Genomic DNA, 24365 nt, shown 5'->3' on the forward strand with positions numbered 1-24365 from the left:
CCCTGTGTGATATCACGAGTAGAATCAGTAAAGCGATGGTTACAAAAATGGCACATGATAATCAAGGACATAAATAAGAGCGTTCAAACTGGTGAATGCTGACAAATGCAGTGTTTACATCAAGATCAAAAGGCCTGTGCTCTGAGGCCTACAGCAGAAATGCCTTATCAGCAGAAGACCTGCCTTGTGGTAACAGATAGATGGCAATAAGTTTACAGTAAGTCATATGGGCCATTCCTCTTTCTGTTAGCTCAGCAGGAAGGACAGATACTTCAAAAGGAGGGAACAAAGACAACAGGCAGTGAGCTTGCCCAAAAGTTAGAGAATGAAATAAAAGACTGAGACAAAAAAAATCACATCATAATAACTCACTCCTAAAAGGCGTAGAAAATCTGTCCAAAACCTGCTCTGATGCTACCCAAGGAAACCCAAGAGATGTAGCGAGGACTTGACAGCTGTCATTCCTTGAACCTCGTGTCATAGCACAAGCAATCCTGGCCTGGCTATTGGGACGTGCATTTTGGGGCTTTTGAGTACAAGGGTATGAGAGAATGACTGTGAGTGACTGAAATAATTTTTCTTTAAATACTGTTTTATCCTTCCATAAGATCTTTCACTGCATTTTGTAACATTTAATTCCTACACCAGGATCAATGTTGCAATCAGTTTTACAGTCAGTCATACTTGCACACCCTGTAGTTTGTTTCAGCAGGAGGTTACTTCGAGTCAACACTTGCATGGTGACTAAGCACCTGTCTTTGGGACAGGCCTTTGGGTTTGTTGGATGTTGACACCTTCCCACTCATTGTAAATATACAAGGTGTGGCAGCTGCCTTGAAAAAGGCAACTCTAGATTTAGACTTAGCCTTAGCTTCCTTGAGTGATGTTGCATTTTCTTCCTCTGTCTTATTTCAGAAGGAGGAAGATGCGTCCTCCTCCTTCCATGACAATGCCAAGCCACCTCCATCACTTTTTCTAAACTCCTGTCAACAGGCTGTGCATCTGTTTGACCAGATTCTGCCTTCAGGCACAGATCTTTTTGACATGTTTTTCTGCAGGAATTATAAATGTTGTTGAATACTGAATTCAGTGAGGCAAAACCAGCTTTGCTTTTATACCTTACAGTGCTTATAGCTGGTAGGAATTACTAAGTCAATGAGAAGTTATTTTCTACTTCCACTTGTCTCTCACTCCCATGTCTTCATTCGTGATATTGTTCGTGCTAGTGTATTAACCATTCAAGGTAGGAATATTTCTGAAAATTAGTAGACACACTGAGGAATGTAGGAAGCCGTGAAGCAGACACTGTAGTGCAACAAGTATAGACAGACACTTGTTGCAAAGTAACTTTATCAGAAATAGCTTTACATGAATTGCTAACTCCTGGCACAGGAAGTGTGTGTCCACAGCAGGAGTGGACATATGAGTGAACGAAGGAAACCTTGTCTTGCCCATCAGCACAATCCTGACTGATCATGAGATGTGATTACACTGGCTCCAAGCACCACTTTTTTTCCCCCCTTTTTAGTTTCTGCTTTTGTGGATATCCTTCTTCTTCCCCCTCTGAGACCGGCCACCCACCAAAGTGCGTGTACTTCAAACTGAGCACGTAACTCCTACTAACTGGTATTACCGAAGCACAAAGGCTTATACCCCTTCTGATTTTAAATTACTGTAATTACAAGTCTACCTGTTCTTGTTACACGTATAAAGGTCTAACGATTTTTTTTAGTATTGCCAAATGCCCAACCTCAATGACACTCTGTACCAATTAGCTGTCACATTAGTCAGGCACTGCCTGAAGTACAGCTATGCCCACAAGCTTTTATATCGGATGCCCAGTCCCTTGACTGTGTAATACTAAAATTCCCAGCTCTGCTAAGTATTTGTGTTTCTCCTTAAACCAATCTGACCGCACACCTTATGTGCTACCTATTTTTATGCATAAATTTTGCACTAGAAATCTTCACGACTGCATAACTGCAGATGTAGCGCTGTCAGACAAACGTACTCCTCCCAAGGCACGTCTCCGTAAACGCGTGCTGCCAGCCGGGCCCAGAGGCCTCAGCCCAGACCTGCGGGGTGCCCTACCTGTCGGCTCTGCCTCACACGGGCGGGGCCGGGGCCGCGGCAGTCGGCGGCCTCCGAAAGGCAGGGGGAGGCCCGCCACATTTACAGAGGTTCCTGCGGGGCTGGGCCCCGAGCAGGGCTCGTTGCGGCTGAGGGGCGGCGGGCGGGCCGCTGACAGGAGCGCGGGTTCCCGCCGCCGGAGCCTGAGGAGAGGCCGCTCAGCCCGCCTGCGGCTGCTGCGGAAAGCGAGGCTCTCCGCAATCGGCTGGTGACGCCTGCGGGGGCGGGGATGGCTGCGGGCGGGGCGGGCCCTTTTCTGGCCGGGCCGGGCGGCGGGGCCGCACTCCGGCGGCGGCCGCGGCAGCCCCGGTGGAGTGACGCGGCGTGTCCGGCACGGGGTGGCGGTGGCTCCTGGCCCCGGGGTTATGCGCTGGGGTGATGGTCCCGCCGGCCGGCGCTAGGCTCCTCCCGTGCTCGGGAGGGAGCCCCTTCCTCAGCCTCCTCCTGCTGCTGCTGCTCTGCCCCGGCGGCGAGTGCCTGCCACGCCGCCGGCCCGCGGGGCCGCCCGTGGTGCTGGGTAAGAGCCGGGGGGCGGCGGTGCGTTCGTCCGGCGGAATGGAACCTGATCAAGCCCGCTGTCTCTGCCGTTGCCCCCCCCCACCCGCCTCGGTAGGAAGGCGGGGCGAGGCCTGGGGCGCTGCGGAGCGCGGCGGGCACAGCCACGGGGCTGCGCGCCCTGCCCGGCTGCTGCCCGCGGTCTCCGGGGGGTTTCGCCGAGCGACCTCGCTTTGTGAGCGTCCCGGTTGCAGCGGGGCGCCGGGGCGCTGGGCACGGAGCGCATTCTCCGTAACTCTGCCCCGGCTCTGGCCCGGCCGTAAGAGCTAAAAATAAGAGGCCCGGGTCGGGGGGGGCCGGGCACCTCACATCATACGGGAGGCACAAACGTGCTGAAAATTTAGGTTGCCTTTGCTTGTCACTGGGTATGGTACAAACAAGGCTCGATTAATTACATTTTTAGCTCAATAACTAAAACCAGACCCGTGCTTCTCAAGTTTTAACTCTGTGCGAACCTTTCATAAAAAAGGTTGGAATCAGATGTTGGAAGAGGAATTGACTGGCTGTTCATAGCAGTCAGACTACAAGTATTTAAAAAATAATAGGCTTATTTCATCGCACAACATAGAAAATGAATATTGATTACTGGCCTGTGGTTTCACCTGTTAATGCAAGATAGTTTGTAATAAATATGTAGAAAGTATTGATATAATAGTTACTAAGTATTATTTGTTAGATGCTTTTTGTATCCACTGATAAGAAGAATCGTAAATAAATTGGAAATGTTTTAATAACTTGCCTACTGAAATTGTAATTCTTAAGCTTTTCAATACATTAAGTGCATTTGATGGTATTAATGTGAGCAGTCAGTCCTGTAACTATTCATTATGCTGCGTGTTCTTATTATGCAATTAACCTTGATGATAAAGAGGGAAGAAAAAGTAAGAAAATGGGAAAAATACTGGGAAAAGGATAATCAATGGCATGTCGTTCAGTTTCAGCTCCATTTATTTGTAATAATTTATGCTCTGTTATTGACTTTATTACTGCTGTTGCAAACTTCTGACTTAAAAGGGTAAATGCTAAGCGAGAGCTATTCAAAGATGCTGCGTATCTTGGGACCACCACGTGCAAATTCACAGTTCTTAACAAATGGCTGAACTGAGAGGATGTAGATTTGGAAGAAGAAACAGCAAAAGGATGTTCTAAGAGTCTGGAGTTAAAATGTGAACAAAAGTTCTTTGAGTTTTGTCTATGAAGGTTAGAAGCAATCTTTTATCCCGTCTCTCCACTCTAATGCTGGGTTTTAGCAATAAGCTTTGGCACTTACTCCAGTGCAAGCTTCTTGATGACAAAGGTTATAGTGTTTTAGTTGCTGATCCAACATTCAGCTCTAGCTATGAAAGAATCAAAGAAGATTTAAAAGCAGTTGGGATAAAGGGATACTGATTTCAGAAGCATGGAGTTACTACTGGTGGATCTTCCGTAAGTATACATGTTCCCTAAGGATGCTTTGGCTGACCTACATTTTGTTTTCCTGAGAGACATTCTGGTAAATACTGTGTGGCTGAGCACACATTCATCAGTGAGTGGTTTAAAACAGACTTTCTTGCAGTTACAGTGGATTTTCATCAAACGCTACAGAACTTTCATCTCTTACTATTCTGGTTGGTGTCTGTGTTTTAAAATTTGCTGTTTTCTACTGTCCAGTCCTGACCTGTCCAGAAAGTGAAGATTCAATGGGTTTTAACATAAATAATTTTTCTGGGTTTTCTGTATGTTTGAGAAAGGGGGTGCTCTTAGGGAGTGATTTGCTGTAGCTTCCTGTTGTAAAATACCATGTTTTTTGGATGTATAGAAACAACTGTTGTAAAAACACCTGCACTTGCAAATTGAAGCTTAGCTTCAATTAGACATGACATGGGCAGTGAAGGTCAAGCAAATAAAGGAGAGGAAGGAGTAACTGTCGGTCACTCACTGGTTCTGTATGAAATGTTCTCATCTTGATTCTAGTTAACTTTTCATGACCTTTTCTTCACCTTTCTTGCGTATGTGACATGTTAAGATAAGCTTTTTAGGAATTGCTGTGATGAGGATGGTGGAAGGTTTTAGGAGAATCATTTAGCGAGGCATTCCAAGTGCTGGCTTAGCACAGGTGTTTGGGAGAGGGGAGAAAAACACACATTGCACTGGAATCATAAATGCAAAAGGAGTTTGAGGGATGTATGCAAGGTTGCACTATACAGGCTTATAAAGCCTGAGATGGTTTTGGAGCCCGTACAAGAGGGGAATACAGAGTTGATCCTCCTGATTTATCAGGCTGGTATCTAGAACCTTAATTCCTCATACGTATTCAATTTTTGAGTGTTTTTGTCTTGTAGTAAACATGGCTTCATGATCTATGCATTCACTCTTGGTCTGTTTGGAAGTTAAAACTCTTAAGTAGAAAGGGGAGTGAACAAGTTTGGTCTTATTCTGTGCATGGCAAGTTGGTCACTTGATCTTAAGGGAATAAAGAAAGAAGGAATGCTGTTTAAAGGAATGTTGTCAACCTAATGATCACTTCATAAATGTTTTAGACCAGTGATGGTCACAAGACCCAGCGTAACTTGCTCTCAAATTTTTCCTGTAATGACCCTACTCGCTGTGCTTACCCAAGTAACAGAGGAGGAAGTAGAGCAGTAGCTTGGAAATACGGGGTGTTGCTTATATATGAGTAACTTTGCTCCCCAGGTACTAACAACAATATTGCTGTTAGGAATATCAAATCTTAAACCATATGAGGTGCCTGAATACAACCTTGTAACTACTGGCTGTAGTTGTGGTGGCAACACATCTCAGATTTGTAGACCCCCTCTAAATGGCTCAGGTGAAGAGTGGCTCTGTGAAACAGCTAAGCCAATCTAATAGCTCATTAGTGCTCCCCCAGCTTTCCTTGTTCCTCCTCATTGGCCACTTTGTGGAGTCGTTTGTCTTGCTAAAGCATGAGAAAATTGACCTGTTGAGGAAGAAGTGATTAATTTTGTAGTTGAATTATCTTAATGGAGGAGCTGGCACAAGGAATGTGGAGAGTGGCACTGCTCCCTTTGGATGACGTTATTTTTTTAAGCTGATCTGTGCATCATCAAATGGTGCCTGAGTAGCAGGAGCTACTATGCCTGAAGATCATGTTTGTACATACCAAGGGAGCAAGACCAGGGACCATACTGACATGGATAGTAATTGACAGCAAAACACTGCAATGCAATTGCTCAGTTTTCACTGAGATTTAAATAGCAAAGCATCAAAGGGTATTCACATAATAATAATAATAATAATTGTGGTACTAGAGAAGAAGCAACATGAGGTAAAAGTCAAAACCTTACTTCCAGAGTCCTGCCTGAAGACTTGATATCAAAGACACAATGCTCATTAAAATGTCAGGTGATTGTCTTGGAGTTCAGCCCTGAAGTATTTTTTGGAAAAAAGGGACTACTTAAGATACTCAATTGCTTTGAGGTCTTTTTTTTTTTTTTTTTTTTAAGAATTTCCTATTCAGCCAGGACAATATATTCATACAGGAAAATCTCCTTACCTCTGCTCTACTGACAATATCTACTAAAAATAGAGATATATATATATATATATTCTGTGCAAGTACTTCTGGATATCTGCTCCATGTTTACAAGCAATTATAATATTTTTGCACTTGTCTTATCAGTTTGGTTATATATTCAACACACTTGTCTGTCTTGTGCTCACAATAAGAAGTTCCTTTATTTTGTGGCTGTTCTTCTCCTGCATTTTCTCATATAGTCCATCAATAATCACTGTGTACTATCTCGTGCCTTATCAATTTTGGGAGCTGATAACCTGTCCTTATAAGATCAGTGGCGGATTCACTGAACTCTTCACCTTTTAGAGCTGACTCAACACAATTACTATATCAATGTTCTGATACCTTCTGCAAACAATTTGTTAGGTACTTGGCTAAAGTTTTCTAGAAAGACACCTAAATGAAGTTTGTTAATAATTGATTTACATGCAAAAGAGGTTTGTCTGAATTCCTGCTGACTGCTAATTGAGGTGTGCATGTTTGTATGGTCAGCTGGCTAGATGCCAGGAGTGATTTAAATGTTTATGCCTCATGTGATCTGAGGTATCTAGGAGGATCATGTGAGATGTTGTTTGCTTTCTTGTTCCTAATTTTAAACACGAGCCCTTTCTGTGGCGTTCTATCACTGAGTCTACAAGCTACTTTGAGACATTCTCCTTAGAGAACTGTGGTCAGACTTTAACTTTCTGGAAAACTTGGTTCATTTTAGAAGGAAGGATAATATATAGAACCAAAAAGATGACAATTATTTAAAGAAATTTTACCAGTAAAAAAGATGATAGCTGATATATATCCAAAGGTATATACAAATACAATACCTCCCCCCCCCCCCCCCCGTTATTATATAGGTACTATTGATTCTTTTTTCCAAATGAAATTTAAATCCCCCTATTCATGGCTTTTGTTGAATGTTCCTTTTTCTTTGTTTCCTGAGCAGTAGTAAGGCAAGTCACTTTCCAGGGTGCAATCTGCTTATTGTCTTCTGCTGGGAACTGTGAATCAGTCATTAGGCCTTCAGGATAGTGATAGGAGTATCAGTGTATCCTAAAGCTAGTTATTGTAGTTCCCAGACTTGGGAAAGTCTGTAACCTCTCTTAAATTCTCAAATGGAATTTATAAATGTGCTTTCCATAAAGTTTAATCAAAGAACAATGCATCCCAGAAGGAGATCTACTAGTTTTGTCAGGGCAGTTGAGACAAAAAACTGTATTATAAGTGAATTGGACTCATAGATGTATTAGAATGAGTTCTGCTGGGATTACTAGCTTTGTGAAAAATAAGAATATGCTAGAACTGATAATCCTCAAATCTGATAGAAACACTTTTTTCTGCTGAATATGAATTCTCATTATATTTCCAAATGTCGCAGTTCAGAAGTCAGTTTCTGTATTACACAACTGCAAATTAGAGAAGCAAGGGTACTGCTTGAGATCTTTTCTTGGACATCTAGTTTTAATTTGTGCTGATGTGTTTTGCAGAACTTCGCTTGCCAGTTTTGTACATTTATGGGGTCATTTATGTGGGCTTTGAAAAGTAAGAACTTTCTGTAATGTTTCCAGCAAAAAGGCTTAGAAACTACAGATACTGGTAGATGAGAGGATGAGGAGGAAAATTACTTACAGATTACTCTGCCCACAGATGCTTTCTGTGTATGGCCTGAAAGCAATGCGAAATGTGGGGGTTTTGTTACTGCTTTCAAATTCCATCACAGAAAATTCAGAAAGAGATGTTCTTATCTTACAGAATTAATCTTCAGTGTGATCTTTTTTAACCTGTTACTTATCAAAAAGCCACTAAGTCATTCTCCAGCCAAAATGTAAATCATTAATGCTGTTAAATTGTATGGGGTGAGGATTTAAGGTCTTGCATGTTTCTTTCCATAATCTGAAAAATCAAAACTTGCATTTTGTTCCCTATAGCTTCGTGAACCCTCTTCAGCTTGCAGAATATATTTTAGAAAATAGAACATGAGCTGTGAATTAGTGATTAGCAGTTTTACTGTTAATATGGAAGTGTAAACCTGAAAAAAATGAGGGTTTTTTGTTAATCCCTGCTTTATAAACAAACAGGCATCACACCTGTACATGCGACTTTATTTTTTAACTACAGTATTGTATCTTGGCACACGCGAAACTTGCTCCATATCTTTTGTTTAGAATTACATAAAATTACCACTTTTCAACTTGTTCCTTGTCATCCCTTGAGTAAAAATTAGTATGTAATGTTTTTCATCTTCTGCTCCGGACACAGGAGCACAGCCTCCATCCTCAAGAAGCTTGAGGATAAAATATCTTAACCAAATTAAACTTGCAGTTAATCTAAGATTACTCCATTATGTCCAAGTGAGACTTTTTACAGTTTCCTGCTTTCAGTACTCTTGTTGGTAAATGTATCTTGATTATAGTCTTAAACTTCTTCAGTTGTGAATCTTCCTGCTCTGAGTGGGAGTGCTTACAATTATTTGAGTGCTGTTTGGAAACCTCAGCAAGTTCTTAACGCTCTGATACTCCAGATGTTTGTCTAAGTTTTTGAAAGGTATCTTTGCTGGAAGAACTTGATTTTTACCTGAGGAAATGAGATTCCAAGGTAGAACAGAATGTCACTCTTCTACTTTGTTTTGCATTGAAACGGAAGACAAAATCAACCTGTTCTGTCCTTGGCAGGTCTGCTCCTGAAACTGGCTGGCCATGAATGATTCATATAAATAGAATTACATTCTGTTCCTTTTCTAATTAAGAGCACTAATACAACACAGGCACGAGACTGGAACAAGCTGTTGCCTTATAGTTCTATAAGCAATAAGAAATAGCATTTTGTGAGGTTACAAGACTGAACTTTAGTAAACTCTTTCTAGGGTATGATGCAATACTATAATCTCCCTTACTATGCTTTCCAGTATATCAGAGTCCTTGAAATATGACCTAAAATAAACTGTGGTCAGCTACTGGATCTTTTAACGTTTCACTTAAGAATACAGAAATAAAACCACTAAAAAACTAATGAGAAAGTAGGGGTAATTAATAAATCCTGAGGTGTATCTTTTGTGGCGTGCATAACCTGCAGTGGTTCAAGGCTGTAAAAGTGTGGTTGTCCAGGTCTATATTTAGTCTGAAATTTTGTCCTTTCAGTTCTGCAATAAGTGCTTCTCTGAAAACATATCTGGCTTTCCAGTTAAACTAGGTATTACACTGAGAGATGTTATCTCTTTCTTTAAATTATTGCTAAGTATCTGTGTTCTATAGAACTTAAAACTGTTTTGATTAAATTTACTGAAGGGGGGGGAAGGCAACTGTATGGATAGACCTGCATTAAAAAACTTCAGAATTAAATATTGACAAGTAAATAGCATACAGTTATGCACACTCCAAAAAGGTTTGGGGTGTGTGGAGCTGAAGGGGGAGGTGGGGGGACGGGGACGACGGGACATGACACACCTTTAAGAAGTGCCTAACTCCTAAATTATTCTAATACAGAGAAACTTTTCAGTTACTGAAGTATCTTTTCCTTTCTGGTTCTTGAAGAAAAAAAAAAAAAATTAAACATAACAATGTAAAAAGTTTCTCTGGAAACTTGCTGCTGAAAATGGCAAGAGCATTTTTAAAGTTTAATTCTAATTTAGAAATAATATTCCTGTCTCCATCTAGTGTTTAAAATAAAGGCAAATAAAATTTCATCAAAGGAATATTGGCACTTAGTATATGCCTTAAGAAAAGCGCATTTCAGAGAAGGTGCAAGTATGAGACCTTTCCCTCCAAGTATTACTAATGTAATGTATAAAAAAGAGTGAAGATAAAAACTGTTGTTGCATCCAAACCTGAATGTAAAAGATATGAAACTATGTATTTGGATTATTATGCTAGCCAACTAAATCTCAGGTAGCAAAAGTGTGGTCAGAAGTGAAGTGGTGAAAATAAAACACAAATGGAGCTGCTTTCACTTTTCATGTTTTTTATGTCAAATTGATAGTTGGCATGCAACTATTTAAAAAGAATAAAGACTTGCATATGCAATTGTAATACTCTGAAGAAAAAATTCTTTCGGAAAGATTCAGTTTGCACTTTAAAACACAGATAACTTTAATGTCTGAGACAATGTTTTTCATACCCATAGTCTAACATGATCTGTTCCTATACAGTCTGCTCTTTGAAGTTATGAACTACTGACCCAGAATTATTCTACATGGTGGTTCCCCAGCAGATTATTTTTTAAAATCGAAATATCTTCAGTGAAAATGTGGATGCGGTACTTTGTTCTTATGTAATTTTTTTAAAAAAAATCCAGTTACAAAACTTAATGGTATCTCTGGATGCGGTGATACTGCATATGAGGGCTACAGTTTTAAGATGTGTTTATTGTAATGTAAAATGTTATACACTTTAAGTGTCTCCTTTTTATTTCTTTCAGTTCCGGGGGACTTAGGTAATCAGTTGGAAGCAAAGTTAGATAAGCCATCAGTAGTGCACTATCTCTGCTCTAAGAAGACGGACAGTTATTTTACACTCTGGTTGAATTTAGAATTGCTTCTGCCTGTCATCATTGACTGCTGGATTGATAATATCAGGTAAAACCAGAAATGTTGCTCCTTGCAGTTATCTCCTTTCCTTAGACTGACATGCTTTGTACAGAATGGGTGCCTTAAACTTTCTTTTCTGATTCAAGACCAGCCAGAGAAACGACTTGGAATTCTGCTAGGTAGAGTAATAGGATGAATCAGAAGATGTAGCTCTGTTGCAGCTGAGGTAGCTGTTTGTCGCTGATGAAAAGTGGAGGTTCTCTTAGTTTCTTGCACTTTCTCTCATACCGGTTACCCAGTATCGGTTTGGGCACTTAGCAGACACTTCTTATCTAAAGCAGCACATTTTCTGCTCTTGATTATTTACTGAAGTTTTGATGAGGCAAGGGGGAATGAGGTATGTTGGGCAGCTCAGAGGGAACAGGCAGGAGGAACGTGAGCTTGCACCAAGCTGTTGTGTAGTTAGTTGTACCTCTGCTTTAAGTCTTGCTATATGCCTTAGAGGTTAGAGAGATGTTTGGCGTGTGAAGATTTGGGTATCAATTTGGATTCTAAGAGTCCATCTACGGGTAAAAACTTGCATTCAGAAATGGGAGTTGTATTGATACAGTATTAAGGACAAACAAATGAAACCCTAACAACTATAAAAACCCCTGACCCAGTGCTCCAGATTCTTTGTATCTGAAATTGATTTGAAAAGAATCTACAAAACACTTAATACCTCTGTTTCCTGAGGTACCAATTGTTATTGGTCAAGAAATATCAAGTACTCCCTTATGCAGGTATGGGTGTTTTAGTTAAACAGAGGTGAATTCTTTCTATCTAGGAAAATTTTTTTGCTATCTGATTTTACAGGTATTTTATCTTCTGTTGCCACATTCTTATGTTGTCGACAAGTTTTCTCCATTATGTTGCCTGATGCGAAGTGCAGTGTATAAAACTGTATAAAGTAGCTTATTCTGAAGCTGAAGTTTAGCTACAACTTTGTATGCTCAGTTTTATAGAGAAGATAAGTCTCAGATTCTGCACATAAAGTATTAAACCAATTAAAATAATTGTTTGCATTGTATAACCTCTTAGCCATTAGAGTACTCTTATGTCTGCGTGTGTGGTTTTTTTTCTTCTGAGTAATAGCACTTAGAGTTCTTGTTACTGCACTCAAACGTAAGACCCAATGTAGTTGAGAGTTGTCATGTGGTAATATGACATGTTTCATGTTTTTATCTTTTTTTATTTTTCCCCCCAGGCTGGTATATAATCGAACAAGTAAGATTACAGAATCACCAGATGGAGTAGATATCAGAGTCCCAGGTTTTGGGCAGACATTTTCCTTGGAATTCCTTGACCCAAGTAAAAGGAGTGTTGGTATGTACGAGCTGTGTCTGAAGTGCCTTGTCACTTGTAGGACTTTTCTAGTGTGTCTTTCTACAACAAGCTACTGAAATGGGAAGTTCTGTGTAGAAGTAAAAACAGATTTTTATATTTTTTTTTTGGTAGCAGGGTAGTATATGGCTCATGTATTTTCATTGCATTATATTGTTTTGTCTGTTTTCTGGCCTAATAGATTCAGACAAGAACATTCCACGTTAGTCTTGTGCCAAATTAAGTTCTCTGGATGAAACCTGAGGAGGCACTTTGAAGACAGACACTTTTGGGAAATGAGATGAGTTGAGCAGAAAAATCTGTGATTGAAGCTTGACAAGCAAAACCAAAGTAAACCCACTTCATTTCAGCTTAGTTCTGAGTAGGATGCTCTTTGGCCTTAGGAATGAGTTAATGGACTTGGGAGATACAGTACTACACTCTAGTTCCCTGTCTTTTGTCAGTGTCAGAATAATGATATAATTACATTTGTGCTGTAAAAGATTTTTGCATTAATGTGTTTGCAGGCTTCTTTGTTTAGTGTTTTTGTAGAAGTCATCTTTCAGAAAACACTGAGTCTTATAAACTTTTGTGAGGAGTTGTTAGCTGTGGCTGAAGACTTAAGTAATTTAATAGTCAGTAATGCACCGAAAATCCATGCTATGAAGCATGTGAATGATTTTTCTTTTCTGTAGGGAGCAATCTCCAAAAGGGCAGTAACGTGCTTAATGATCTTTGCTAGATGACTCATAACTGGAACAGAGCCATATTTAAAATTGCTTGTGTTCACTTCAGAGACTATATGATAAGCATTCACGAACTGAGGTTCTGTTCTAAACTTAAATATGACTGGGATATTCAAAAGATGTTTTGACACTTAATTTTCCCAACTCTTACTAGATGCATTTAATTGTGGTAATACCTACATCCTGTGTGTCAAAGCTTGTTGTATGTAACATCTTTCAATATATAACATTAGCCTGTCTGCAAATGTTTCCTTTCTTTGCTGTTAAAACATTATGTTTGGTCACTTACGTCTTAGTCCACTCCCTGATAGGTAGAAAAATAGTTTTGGGGTAGTTTCCAGAATTTTGCCCTGGGGTACATGGTAAGTGTTTGTTTCTAAGAATAAGTGTTGGTGAAGTCCAGGCCAGCTTTTATGAATGTATTGATACCCTACCTGAAATTAATTTGCAGTCAACAAAAAACTAGGACTGTATGTGGCAATTTCTGAGGTGTATTTTTTACAGTTCAAGGGTAAGTCACATTTCTGCTGAGGAAAATTTTTCTGTTCTGTGTACCGTGTTTTGCTGCCACATTTGTTTGATAGATAACCAACTAGTAAGAAGTTTTAATAATAGTATTCTTTCACTTTTGGTGGACAGTGAGCATAACTCATTTTGTTTGATGTGCAGCTTCCTAGACTGTCAAAGATTAAGACTACAGTTTTAATGTCTGTATATATAGTATCAGAGATAACGCCTCCAGAACTTTGTTTCACGGTAGTGTCTGATGGTTGCTTCTAATGCTAATCTTTTCATTGTTCTCCTTCTCTCTTACCTGATGTCTACAGGCAGTTACTTTTACATGCTGGTGCAGAGTCTGGTAGATTGGGGCTACACACGTGATGAAGATGTAAGAGGAGCACCTTATGACTGGCGAAAGGCACCAAGTAAGTAATATATTGTTACTTGAACAAAACTCTTACTCTTCCAGCCAGCAAATAATGTTTTGGGTCTCTTCTCCCATCCCACCTGTACAATTATACTCAAATCCATAATTTTGACTAGTTCTTGGGGCCTGGGTACCCCTGGACCCAGACAAAAGCTCTGTGATGTGGTTTCTCTTTTTGCTTTAAACAACTTGATACTTAAGACTTGCTTAAAAACAAAACAACAACAAAAACCCCACACCACCAAAACACATCCTTACAAAAACATGCACTCCTCCCACTTAATAGTGGAATTTCTAAGCTCTGCATTATTAATTCCACAGACAGTTTCAAAAAATAATGTTTTACAGAATTGTGTTGAAGTTCAGCATTCACAGTTAATAATTATAACTGTGTAACCTGTGTATGTTTACTTTAGATGAGAATCGAGACTATTTTGTGGCCCTTCGCAAGATGATAGAGTTAATGTATGAGCAGTATGGAAGTCCTGTTGTCTTAATTGCCCACAGCATGGGTAATATGTACACCCTCTATTTCCTCAACCATCAGACTCAGGATTGGAAAGACAAGTACATAAAGGATTATGTGTCATTAGGCGCTCCATGGGGAGGAGTGGCTAAAACTCTCCGTGTGCTTGCCTCAGGTAGGTAACTTGGAAGGTTTGCAATGTATTTTGTTAGCAGTGCAAGATACTAACTACACTGTTAACTGTAAGACTGGGCAATGAGAGTTTAAAGTACTATTAAGTTGAAAAATAACTTTTTCCTAAGTGATGGCAACTTGATGTTTCAAGCCTTGTGACCGGACTGTCATTATGTTCACGGGAGTGGACTGTTTTTTATATCACTTAACCAGAAGCTGCGTCCCTCTTGACCTCTCCTAACCTCTTTTTCAGCAGATTGTTGTGTCATCTGCTGTTTGGCCTGGTGTCTTCTATTTCTGTCACTTCTGCCTCCAGCCTGATTGCTCTCTGTTCAGTATTGCAAAGCTAACAAGGACTCCAGAGCATTCAGTAGTTTCCTCTGATTAAAGATCACACAGCTGCTTGAGGTTAACATTAAGGGAAATTTGTAGACATGGTGGTGAAGTGGTGCCCACAGCACAAATGCCAGTCAAAAGGTGTAACTCTACAGATAAGGAAAGTGAATCAGTTTAGCATACTGGATATGCCTGAGACTGAAAAAAAAAACCCAAAACCTGAATAAAGAAGCATAATGTATTTCACTAAGTAACTGCAAATGACTGATGGGAAAAAGTTCACTTACCCCATCGTGTGATACCATAATTATTTCATGTGCTTTGTCATTTAGTTCATGATGTTTCTGGCTAGTTTTTTTTAGCTTGTTTCTGACTTGTTAGCTTTGGATATCACTGTCGTCTTCCTAAACAAAGCTGACATCAGAAACTGGATGACTTCATCAAAATGCAGAGCACACAGCAAGTGCGAGCCAGGCATGGACAGATCAAAGAATACTTGCTTAGCAAAGGCATTTTGATTCTGAATAGGAGTGCACAGCTCAGTTACTAATTAGAAAATCTAAATTGGATATTTGTATTGAGTATTATACATTGTGAAATCTATTGCAATGGCACTGTAAAAATTGATTTCCCTTTTCCCACAGGCTTTGTCTGACAAGTTTGCATGCTACAGAAATGGCAGGAACTGAGCGATGTTAATATCACCTTCATAAAATTCCATGATTATATAAAATTCCACAGGCCTAGATTTCTGTTGGATTAAACTCTTCTGCTTCACATCTTGTTTATCCTTTATAATGTATTTCATCCAAAGTGGCTAGCTATACAAATGCATAATGAATAGCTAAATTTCTACTAAAATGTAGTCATCTTTTAATCTGTATGTCTGTTGTACTAAACCCTGTGTTTTAGAGCAAAAGTTTAAGAATCATCGAGGAAAGCTAAATGGGCAGAACATAATATCAGAATGCACATGTTTAGGCTAGTTCTTTCTCAAATACCTGTACTAAATCACCACCATCGGGCATTAACACTTGGATTACATTAGTCTATTAAAGAGTTTCTAAAATTGACATTATCAGGGTGTTAGTATGCAGAAGAATTGTTGCTTTAAAGAAAAATACTGCATTGCTGCAGGAAAGACAGGGCAAGCTATGAATGCATTCTTTCTGCTCCCATTCCTGTTTATAATATGGTAATGGCTAGGAACTTCATGTCAAATCCACAGTTGTGTTATCAAAGTGGTAAACAGTACCCAGGTGGAATTATTTTCTCTAGATCTTCTGTGATACTTTCTGCTACTTATTCATGTGCTTTGCAGGATCAATACTTATATCATTACAATTCTAGTGCCAATAAAGTGAAGATGTTCTTCCCACTACAGCAAGCAAAGACACAAAGTTCACTGTGTTGGTTGGTTTGTTAGGTTTTTTTCTCAGCTTGAGATGCTAGAAGTGTCTTCCTTAGACCTAGTATTTCATTCAGTATAACATCAATGAGTGTTGTGCCTGCTGACTTAAGCATGGTATTGGCCATACTGTCCTTCTGCACTTCAGAGAAGAGTAAAGGATTTGATAAGCATTTTGTGACAGTTCCGTAAGAGAAAGATGGAACAATCAAGTTCTGTGTCTGATTATTCTACTGAAAATAATTTTTGTATGCATTCCTTTCATTGTTCAATTCAGAACTTGGGCTTTCTTTGCTGAAAACTGCCAAGTAGTATTCAGTAGCTTAATGGTGAGTGTGCATAGTTGAGTATTTAGACTGCACAGTAATATGAAACACATTTCTCAGGACCTTTGTGATTCTTGCTGTGCTCTTTTGAGTTTCCATTTTATCTCTTGGAGTTATACTAGCAATGTCTCCATATAGTCCTCCTAAAGATGGCATTAAAGACTGTGCTTTAGGTCTCCTTGCTGAAACAACAGTGCCACCTTACGGAATTGAAAAATATACTTTGGTGCTATTTCAGGAATAGCCGTTTCAGTATAAGTATTTCAATTTTTATGGTGTGGTTGACCTGGATCACTATGTGCTGTAACCACCTGGACCCAATAATGGAAAATCTGATTCGAGGTTCAGCTGACAAAAGAATTGAGGGGTGCCAGCCATTGTGATAAAGGAAAATAGGTCTGATCAGACAGTCACCATGAAAATAAACTTGAATCTGTCTCAGGGTTTTTTGTTTAAAAAAAAAAAAAATATTTCTGGTAATCACTTTATCTGTCACTTATTAAACAGCTTTTAATTTTGTGGAAAATTATGCAAGTGGTTAAAATATGAAGAAGGATGCATATGAATTATAACTTGGTCATGTGTTAGTTTGAGCCATCTTTGGACAAACTGCTAAGAAAACAATGGACTTGATGTCTACAAAAACTTGAATTTTTTTGTCAAATACTAGTTCTGTAATAAGAATAAATCTAAACTTGGTAAAATGTAATAATTTTGTGGTTTATTGGGTATTGGATAATTTAAGACCTTTATTGATAATAAACTCTAGCTCTTTAGATTTATATTGTATTAAGAAAATATAAATCCTTGGAAAAGCTTGGCCAGCTGAAAATGTTTCCCAAGTATAGTAGTTCTCAACTGGTCTTTCAAGAATTGTTGGGTTTGTGTCCCCATCGCCTCCCCCTGGCAAAGATATAGCTTAGGTTACCAGAGTTGCTAGAAAATATTAGTGCTACATTAGAGAAAACCTGTTTTCTGAGCAACACAAGTATTTTAGCAGTCTTGAAATGCTGACTGGAAGGGAAGATGCTGATATTGGTGACTTCTCCATGTTTCCCACCAGAAGCTAACAAGCTGCAACTTCTCTTTTGCTGAAGTACTATGTATAGAGACTGAATTGCTCACTGAGTGCAGCATTCTTACTTGATAGTGTAAGCAGGCGCAGTAATACTTGCTTTGCTTCTGTTTCCTTTTATGACAAGTTTTTTAGGTAGCTATTGGGACTCTGCCATTTTCTTTCAATTGCAGGCGTATTCTGGTAGGTTTTGTTACAAAGGGAGTGCATAAACTGGTAAAACACTATGCCAAATGGTAAATAAACTGTATAGTAATTTTTATAGCTATCCTGAATGAAATACTGTTGCTCTGCTTGTTTTGAATGTGCAAAGCTTTAAACGTTTTGTTCAGCCTATAAAGGCTCTTCATGAGTTCTTACATGTATGTAAGGATAGTAGTATTTAACTGTTCTTTCAGCAAAAACATGATCTACGTACCAGAATTGCTGTAAAACACGTTTCCAGAAGAGCATTTAAGACAAAACTTGCAAATGGTATAAATAATGCCTAATAAAAGCTGATTTCTTACTTGACTCATATAGGAAATGCTTTTATCCCTTTAAAAAGGAGTATTTTGGAAAGGCAGCAGTTCTTGGTTTGTCAGTCATTCATTCATCAACTTGTATTTAAATTGTAAGTTATCAAAAGTTAGTTTGCAGATGTTAATTACCAAGACAATCGTAAATGAGGCAAAACTTCTCAAATTGCCACTGTAAGCAAAGGGAATAATATTTTTATTCACGTTACCACCGAGAGTGGTAGTAATTGCTTCTGGTTGAGATTCATGCTTGCTTTGTGTATAATGAAATTCCACTTTTTTTTTTTAAGGTGACAACAATAGAATACCTGTTATCAGCTCACTCAAGATTAGAGACCAGCAGAGATCAGCGGTTTCCACAAATTGGATGCTCCCCTACAACTACACATGGCCTCCAGATAAGGTCTTTGTAAGCACACCTACGGCTAACTACACGCTTCGGGATTACCGAAGATTCTACAGGGACATCAATTTTGAAGATGGCTGGCTCATGAGACAGGACACCGAACACCTGGTCTACCAGATGACACCACCTGGTGTGCGCATACACTGTCTTTATGGTACTGGCGTGGAAACACCAGATTCCTTCCATTATGAAAGTTTTCCTGACAAAGAACCCAAGATTCTTTACAGCGATGGGGACGGTACAGTAAACTTACAGAGTGCCTTGCAATGTCAAAAGTGGGTGGACAGGCAAAAACAGGAAGTGGTGATATTTGAGCTTTCAGGAAATGAGCATATTCAAATGCTATCCAATGATACTACTATCTCCTATGTGAAAAAGCTGCTTTTTGATTTGTGATACCTTGTGTAGACAGTTATTTTCCTCACCTGTGATGCCTTCCCTTAAATATGGGGAAAATACCTTTTAATCCCTTGATATTTAGATATTTGAATTATTTATTTTGTTGGGTTTTTTTAAGGCTGTGTTCAAAAAGCTGTTTGGTGTCCTAAATGATCGTTTGTCTCTGATTTGTGTTTTATCATGCTTCATGGTATTTCCACATTCTGCAAATTTGGTCAAATATGCATTTTGGTGCCTCTGGTGGTATGTCCAATATTCATATGACTTTCATTTGGAGATTGTGCGGTTCTTTGCACATACTACATAGAATCAGAGCTACCTGAGTTCCTTTGTGTGGTTTTTGCAGGGTTTGGAATGGGAGGGCTAGGAAGGCTTGCAATTTCAGGTTGCCCTAAACCAAGGGAATTATATTAACAATTTAGGAAGCACAGTAAACTTTTTAAAGGGTCTTGCATATTCCGATCCACAGTTCCCAGTACCTTAGTTTGTAAATGTGCATATCTACTAGGTAAGATAGGGAAGAGGTCTGCCTGGTACTGTACTACTTTTGTCATAATCCAGCCTTTCTTTTGTTGCGGCTTTTGGGGAAAAGACAGATGTGTGAATTACTTGAAGCTTCCCTATTAGGTACCTTTTTTTTTTTTTTTTAAAAAAAAGGAAGAAATTGTTTGCTCATCAGCTTCTAGAACCTGATTACTTAGTCTGGAATCTGAGGAATTCTCACATTGTGCTTTATTTATCAATGAGGGAAAGAAGCCGAACAGTGGTTGGTGCTTGCAATAACTATAGCTGTGTGGAGTAGCACATAAATTAAAGCTAATTGAATACCAGCAAATGATCCATACAGTGCTGAATTGCATTTCTGGGTGAAAAATGATCTCCTGTAGTGGAAATGATAATGGATGGTGGGCATTAATTCAAAAAGAAAAGTGAACTTCCTGAAATGGAGTGGGGAATGGAAGCCAGCATAATACAGTATGAAGTATAAATGTTGTTCTCTGTCAAATACTTAGGCTGTGATCCAGTTACTGACCCAGTAGTGATTGGATCAACATTGCATTAGCTGAAAAGAAACTTTACATTTTCAGACTAAAATTCACTTCCCATAGATTACAAGTTTCATTATTGCTGTTTCAAGAATTTGGGATACACTGTTCCTTAAATGTTTATATAAATTGCTGCACATGCAACTCTGTTAATTTTATACAGTATTTACATACAGTTTTATTGAATGTTTAAAAAAAAAAAATTCTACTCTGAACTCCACAGAAATGATAGCCTGAAGGCCATCAGATTTACAACCTCGATTATGGAAGTCCTGCTGGAAAAATAGTTTCACTTAAAGATTTTTCTTTTGCTTGCTTTAAAACCAAGTCACTCAGTTAGACTGCACTTAGTTTTCTGAAAACACAATTTTGAATGCTTTCAAAATGCTAGGTCTGCCAAGAAAAACATTTTAAGAGTTTCAGAACTATTGTGGATTCATTACTTAAGAAACGGAACTTGTCTAAAGGGTAAAGTTTTTAACAATCTTGGTAGGATGCATAAAATGTTTGCTGCCATTAAACATATCGATAAGAGGTGTTGAAATGACAGGTTTGAATTCTCATTACTGTAGAATGCAAACATTTTGGCACAGGAGGTAGGTTTAAGGCTTTAAGTTTTAATTCAGAAATGACTTGTAAATCGAGAACAACCTGAACTAGGGTAATGGATAAGCTAAATATCTTCCTAGGTTTTAACTTCCTTATGTAGCTTCATTTTCCTCCTGTGTTATTTCTACTACTTTTGTTGAGGAAGAGGACACAGTTTCCTGGTTTTTAAAATGGAACGTTTATCTTGTCATCAGTTGCCTGGGAGCCTACAGTTCAGCAGCGATATTGCCTAGACTTTTCCAGACTTAAGTACTGAGTTGCCCCAAGCCATTTAAAATTGGTAACTCTTGAAATAAGAAAAAACAAACAACAACAAACCCACCGAAAACCCAACAACAACAAACCCCACAAAAAAAGTCCTTTAGTCAAGTGTTCTATTTTATGCATGGATAAGCTGGATAAGCTTCAGGCTTGTGTTCCAAGACTGCTCAAAGATGATAAAGCTCTTCCTGTGGTCTGACTTGATTTTTGAATGAATTGCTATGTTGCTGGTTTACAACAGAAAGAAATTACAGAAAACAGCTTATCGCAATCTGTATTTCTTGCTGAAGTAGAATGCCTGTTAATAAGCACTAGAATGCATGGAGCTGTATTACACGCTACCAACATGGGCATCAAGGGCTGAAAAAATGAGAAAAGAACAGAGGTATACAGGTCTTAACCTGTTTCTAAGCTTCACTTAGATCCTTACCCATTAATCAGTAGCATTTTCAGTCTCATACCAAGAGTTTAGCTTCAGGTTTTTTTGTGATTTGAAGTTCCAAAATACATGATTTCAAAAGATACTCTTTAATTTTTTTCCTTTGCTACTTTTTTAATACTACTTTTCGTGCTCCAAAAGAAAAAAAAAATCTCTTTTTTTCTGATTTTGGCAACCTAGTGCTGTTTGTAAATCAGCTAGCAGACAAGCCCTAGAATGTGTCTACTTAAAGGAACTTGTGTTAATTAACCTGATACAATGAAGCCGAAAGTTTTTCAGGGCCCTTTTTTTGTTTTATATTGTTTGTCACCGTAAAGCCTTGTGCAAGAATGTGAGTCCCTGAGCTCTAAGTACTGTGTTAGAGCAAGCACAGTGCTGCTGGTGAGGTTTTGATTGAGTGTGATGGTTCTGCAGACTATAGTTCTGTTTTATGTCCAGAACTTGGCGATATTTCTACCAAATCATCTTCAGCCCTGTCATTTTCAGTTTCTTGCGTATTAGGATGGAGTTCTCATAGACAAGTGAATGCAGCAAGTAAACTATGGTATTCTAGTCATTGAAACTGAACCACTTCACTTAGCCTGTTGAAAAGTGCTTACTCACTACGGCATGTTCCTCTACAAGGCAAGAGTATTTAGCATTACTGTTACAGGCCTGCCAGAGCCATGTGCACTTGAGCATTCTAGATTCTTGTGGGGAGAGGGGTGTGAAGAAACAAATCTTTAAGGAGAGGAGAATGTGGCACTTCTTTAAGAGGAGTAACTCAGGTGCTTTGCCACACTGCACAGTTGAAATGTTTGAATTTAGTGACATATCTTCATTATACCTAACTTATATTGGTCATGTCTCTCTCCATAATTTTTACTTGTTTTTATTCTTCCAGGATATTTTCAGAAACCAAAAATAGTCTTGAGGACCAAATGTGTTTCTTATTTTTGACAAAATGTATAGAAAATGCTGAAGAAGAAGCTTTCAGCTGTCATTGTAATACTTCTGAAGAGGTCCAGAGTCACTGTGTGATTCTGTTGAAAAACAGAAGGCTTCAATAACTAGCAATAATTGCAAAGGACTTGCAGACCAAAGGAAGGAATGTTTGGTATTAAGGTAGTTCTTGGAGCACAGTGTGTTCAAGGCCCTCTTAAATTCAGGGAATGTTTGGCAATGACTTTGCTGCTCTACACTTAACAGTATTTTGTATGGAACATATTCTGAGACCTAGCATTTTATATGCTCTTTTTGTGTATGAATGTGTTCAATAGATTTTTGAATATTTTATTGTCAAACTTTGATAACATAATAAAGTTGATCTAATACAGCTTGTCCGCTGTTGTGAATAGCGTGTTGTCTCACTGCTCAGATGGAATATCAACTTATTGCTGTTTTTCTTCCCCACGGATTCCTGGTGTCTCACTTTCTCACAGCAACTGCTTCTTGGTTCATCTTCCAAATGCACCTACTGTCTTGTGATACATTTAGAATTCTCTGTTAATTGTTCTTGAATTTATGGAGATGTGGGATTGAGATTACTCAATTTGTTTGCTTTCTTGCTCATCCCATTTAAAAAAAAAAAAAGTTCTTGGGATGCCTCATGTTTCTGTTCAGGTAATTGTTTTGACATTAGTCTCTCAATCCTGAAGTGTCCAAAATGTTTGCAATTGCCTTTAAACTGTTGGTTTGCAAACTGATCCACAAACCCATGCACGTTAGCCATACAGTTTCATGGATGCATGAAACAATCTTTTTGCAATTAAAAATAGTGCATTGTGGCTCCAAAGAAACTTAAACTGATTCTTTAGGGCAAAAAACCCTGCAAATCATCTCCCTTATCAAAGTAATCTAAAAGCCTGTTGTGCAAGCATGAATCTTCTGGTGACTGGCCTGGATGCTTCACTAACCCATAGTACAAGTGATTGCTTATAACTTGAGAAAGAAGGAAAAAATGATGAGGCTGAAACTTGCCTTGTGGGGGCTTTTTTTTTTTTAATATGACAAGGACTGTAATACAGGGTGAGTGTTAATGACTGCTGCTGCTCTCTGTGCCCTAGATCCCTCTTAATCAGACATCTTATCCCAGTACAATTCTTGTTCCTGCTTTCTTCAAGGTTCACTGACCCATATGATTGCAGGAGAAAGGGGAATATGGCCTTCCTCCAGCTCCCTATTAAATTAGGGAAAGTCCTCCACTAAAGTACTGTGCCAGTTCTTGGAAGAAGCTGGAAGAATGATAATGGGGCCTGGCTAGAGTGATGCCAGTGAAAGACTGGTGTCCTGTGTAATGCTAGAATATTGAGGCACCACTGGTGCTAGGTTGGGTTGTGCATCTTCCAAATAACAAAGTTATACTTGCATATTGCCTGATGCTATTTTGCTGTGCTATCTTAAATGGTTACTTTAATGATAGGATTACAGTTTTAAGAAATTATGGTGACTTTCTCTTTTGCTTGAATTAGTTTTTCTCCAACATTCTAGCTTAATAGCTCCTTTTTTAAAAAGACTAATTTACTTTGTGGTCATTCAGATCAACAAATGAGAGTTAAATGGAATGTTTCGTTCCCAAATCACATTCTGCTTTTGCCTGAAGAATGCTAATATACAAGCCCAGGAAACTGAAGAAATTCATATGCAATGTTTTACTCAAAATATTGGTGTTTGTCTTAATGATTTGTCTATATTGATGTTGCCTGCCAATATCTTGTTCTGAACCATGCAGCCTCTGAGCAGAATAGCCCAATCCTGAACTCTTGTCTTTCTCACGTAACAGGTGATCACTAACTTTGTATGAAATGGTTTAGCAAAGTACCTTCATTTCAGGTCTTAGGGATTAGATCTCAAATTGTTAGTTATTCCCCTCCCCCCACCTCAGCAGATTTGGAAGCAATAGTGGCATCATACTAGTACTTTTAGCACTTCTGCAGGTTCTATTCAGTTTGTTACCAGTTAAAGCACATCTTGCCACTTACAGTACTGTGCACTTTCTCAGCATTTAAAGGTGCTTGATGTGGATCAGTGTCACTCTCAGCTAACAATCATAGAAAACAATCTGTAAGTTCTAGAATGATCTCTATGTACCAGAATAAACTCTTAAATTTGGGTTTTAACCAAAGACTGCATAGCATGTTACTGGGGCTGTTAG

General features: G+C 38.8%; 2 protein-coding genes across 5 annotated transcripts in view; one reads left to right on the forward strand and one right to left on the reverse strand.

Annotated features, from left to right (window-relative positions):
• ESRP2 (epithelial splicing regulatory protein 2) overlaps positions 1-2319 on the reverse strand; it is a 107387-nt gene extending 105068 nt beyond the window's left edge. Inside the window, exon 1 of one of the 2 annotated variants that reach the window (XM_054841117.1) lies at positions 2092-2319. The gene's annotated coding sequence lies outside the window, so the exon portion shown is untranslated. The remainder of the gene's footprint in view (positions 1-2091) is intronic. The other variant, XM_054841135.1, reaches the window with a different exon arrangement.
• A 57-nt stretch (positions 2320-2376) lies between these two features.
• On the forward strand, positions 2377-22547 carry PLA2G15 (phospholipase A2 group XV). Of its 3 annotated transcripts, XR_008579184.1 has the most exons (7): positions 2380-2647; positions 10625-10781; positions 11980-12098; positions 13669-13767; positions 14186-14410; positions 18363-19504; positions 22116-22547. XR_008579184.1 is itself a non-coding variant. In XM_054841136.1 (6 exons), the coding sequence occupies exons 1-6, from the start codon at positions 2509-2511 to the stop codon at positions 18872-18874; spliced, it is 1251 nt and encodes a 416-aa protein (XP_054697111.1). In that variant the 5' UTR covers positions 2377-2508; the 3' UTR covers positions 18875-22547. The 3 variants fall into 3 exon arrangements, 2 of the variants coding, with proteins under 2 accessions (XP_054697111.1, XP_054697112.1); XM_054841136.1 differs by having other exon boundaries at positions 2377-2647; positions 18363-22547; XM_054841137.1 differs by lacking the exon at positions 14186-14410 and having other exon boundaries at positions 18363-22547.
• The last annotated feature ends 1818 nt before the right edge of the window (positions 22548-24365 follow it).

This window comes from Grus americana, chromosome 13, assembly GCF_028858705.1.
Source record: "Grus americana isolate bGruAme1 chromosome 13, bGruAme1.mat, whole genome shotgun sequence".
Lineage (NCBI taxonomy): Eukaryota > Metazoa > Chordata > Aves > Gruiformes > Gruidae > Grus > Grus americana.

What these genes read in the sequence shown, in the direction of transcription:
- PLA2G15 (XM_054841136.1), top strand. Translation starts at nt 2,509, where the DNA reads ATGGTCCCGCCGGCCGGCGCTAGGCTCCTCCCGTGCTCGGGAGGGAGC. An exon ending in TGCTGGATTGATAATATCAG is followed by an intron (nt 10,782 to 11,979) that starts GTAAAACCAGAA and finishes TTTTCCCCCCAG; the next exon opens with GCTGGTATATAATCGAACAA. An exon ending in TCTCCGTGTGCTTGCCTCAG is followed by an intron (nt 14,411 to 18,362) that starts GTAGGTAACTTG and finishes TTTTTTTTTAAG; the next exon opens with GTGACAACAATAGAATACCT.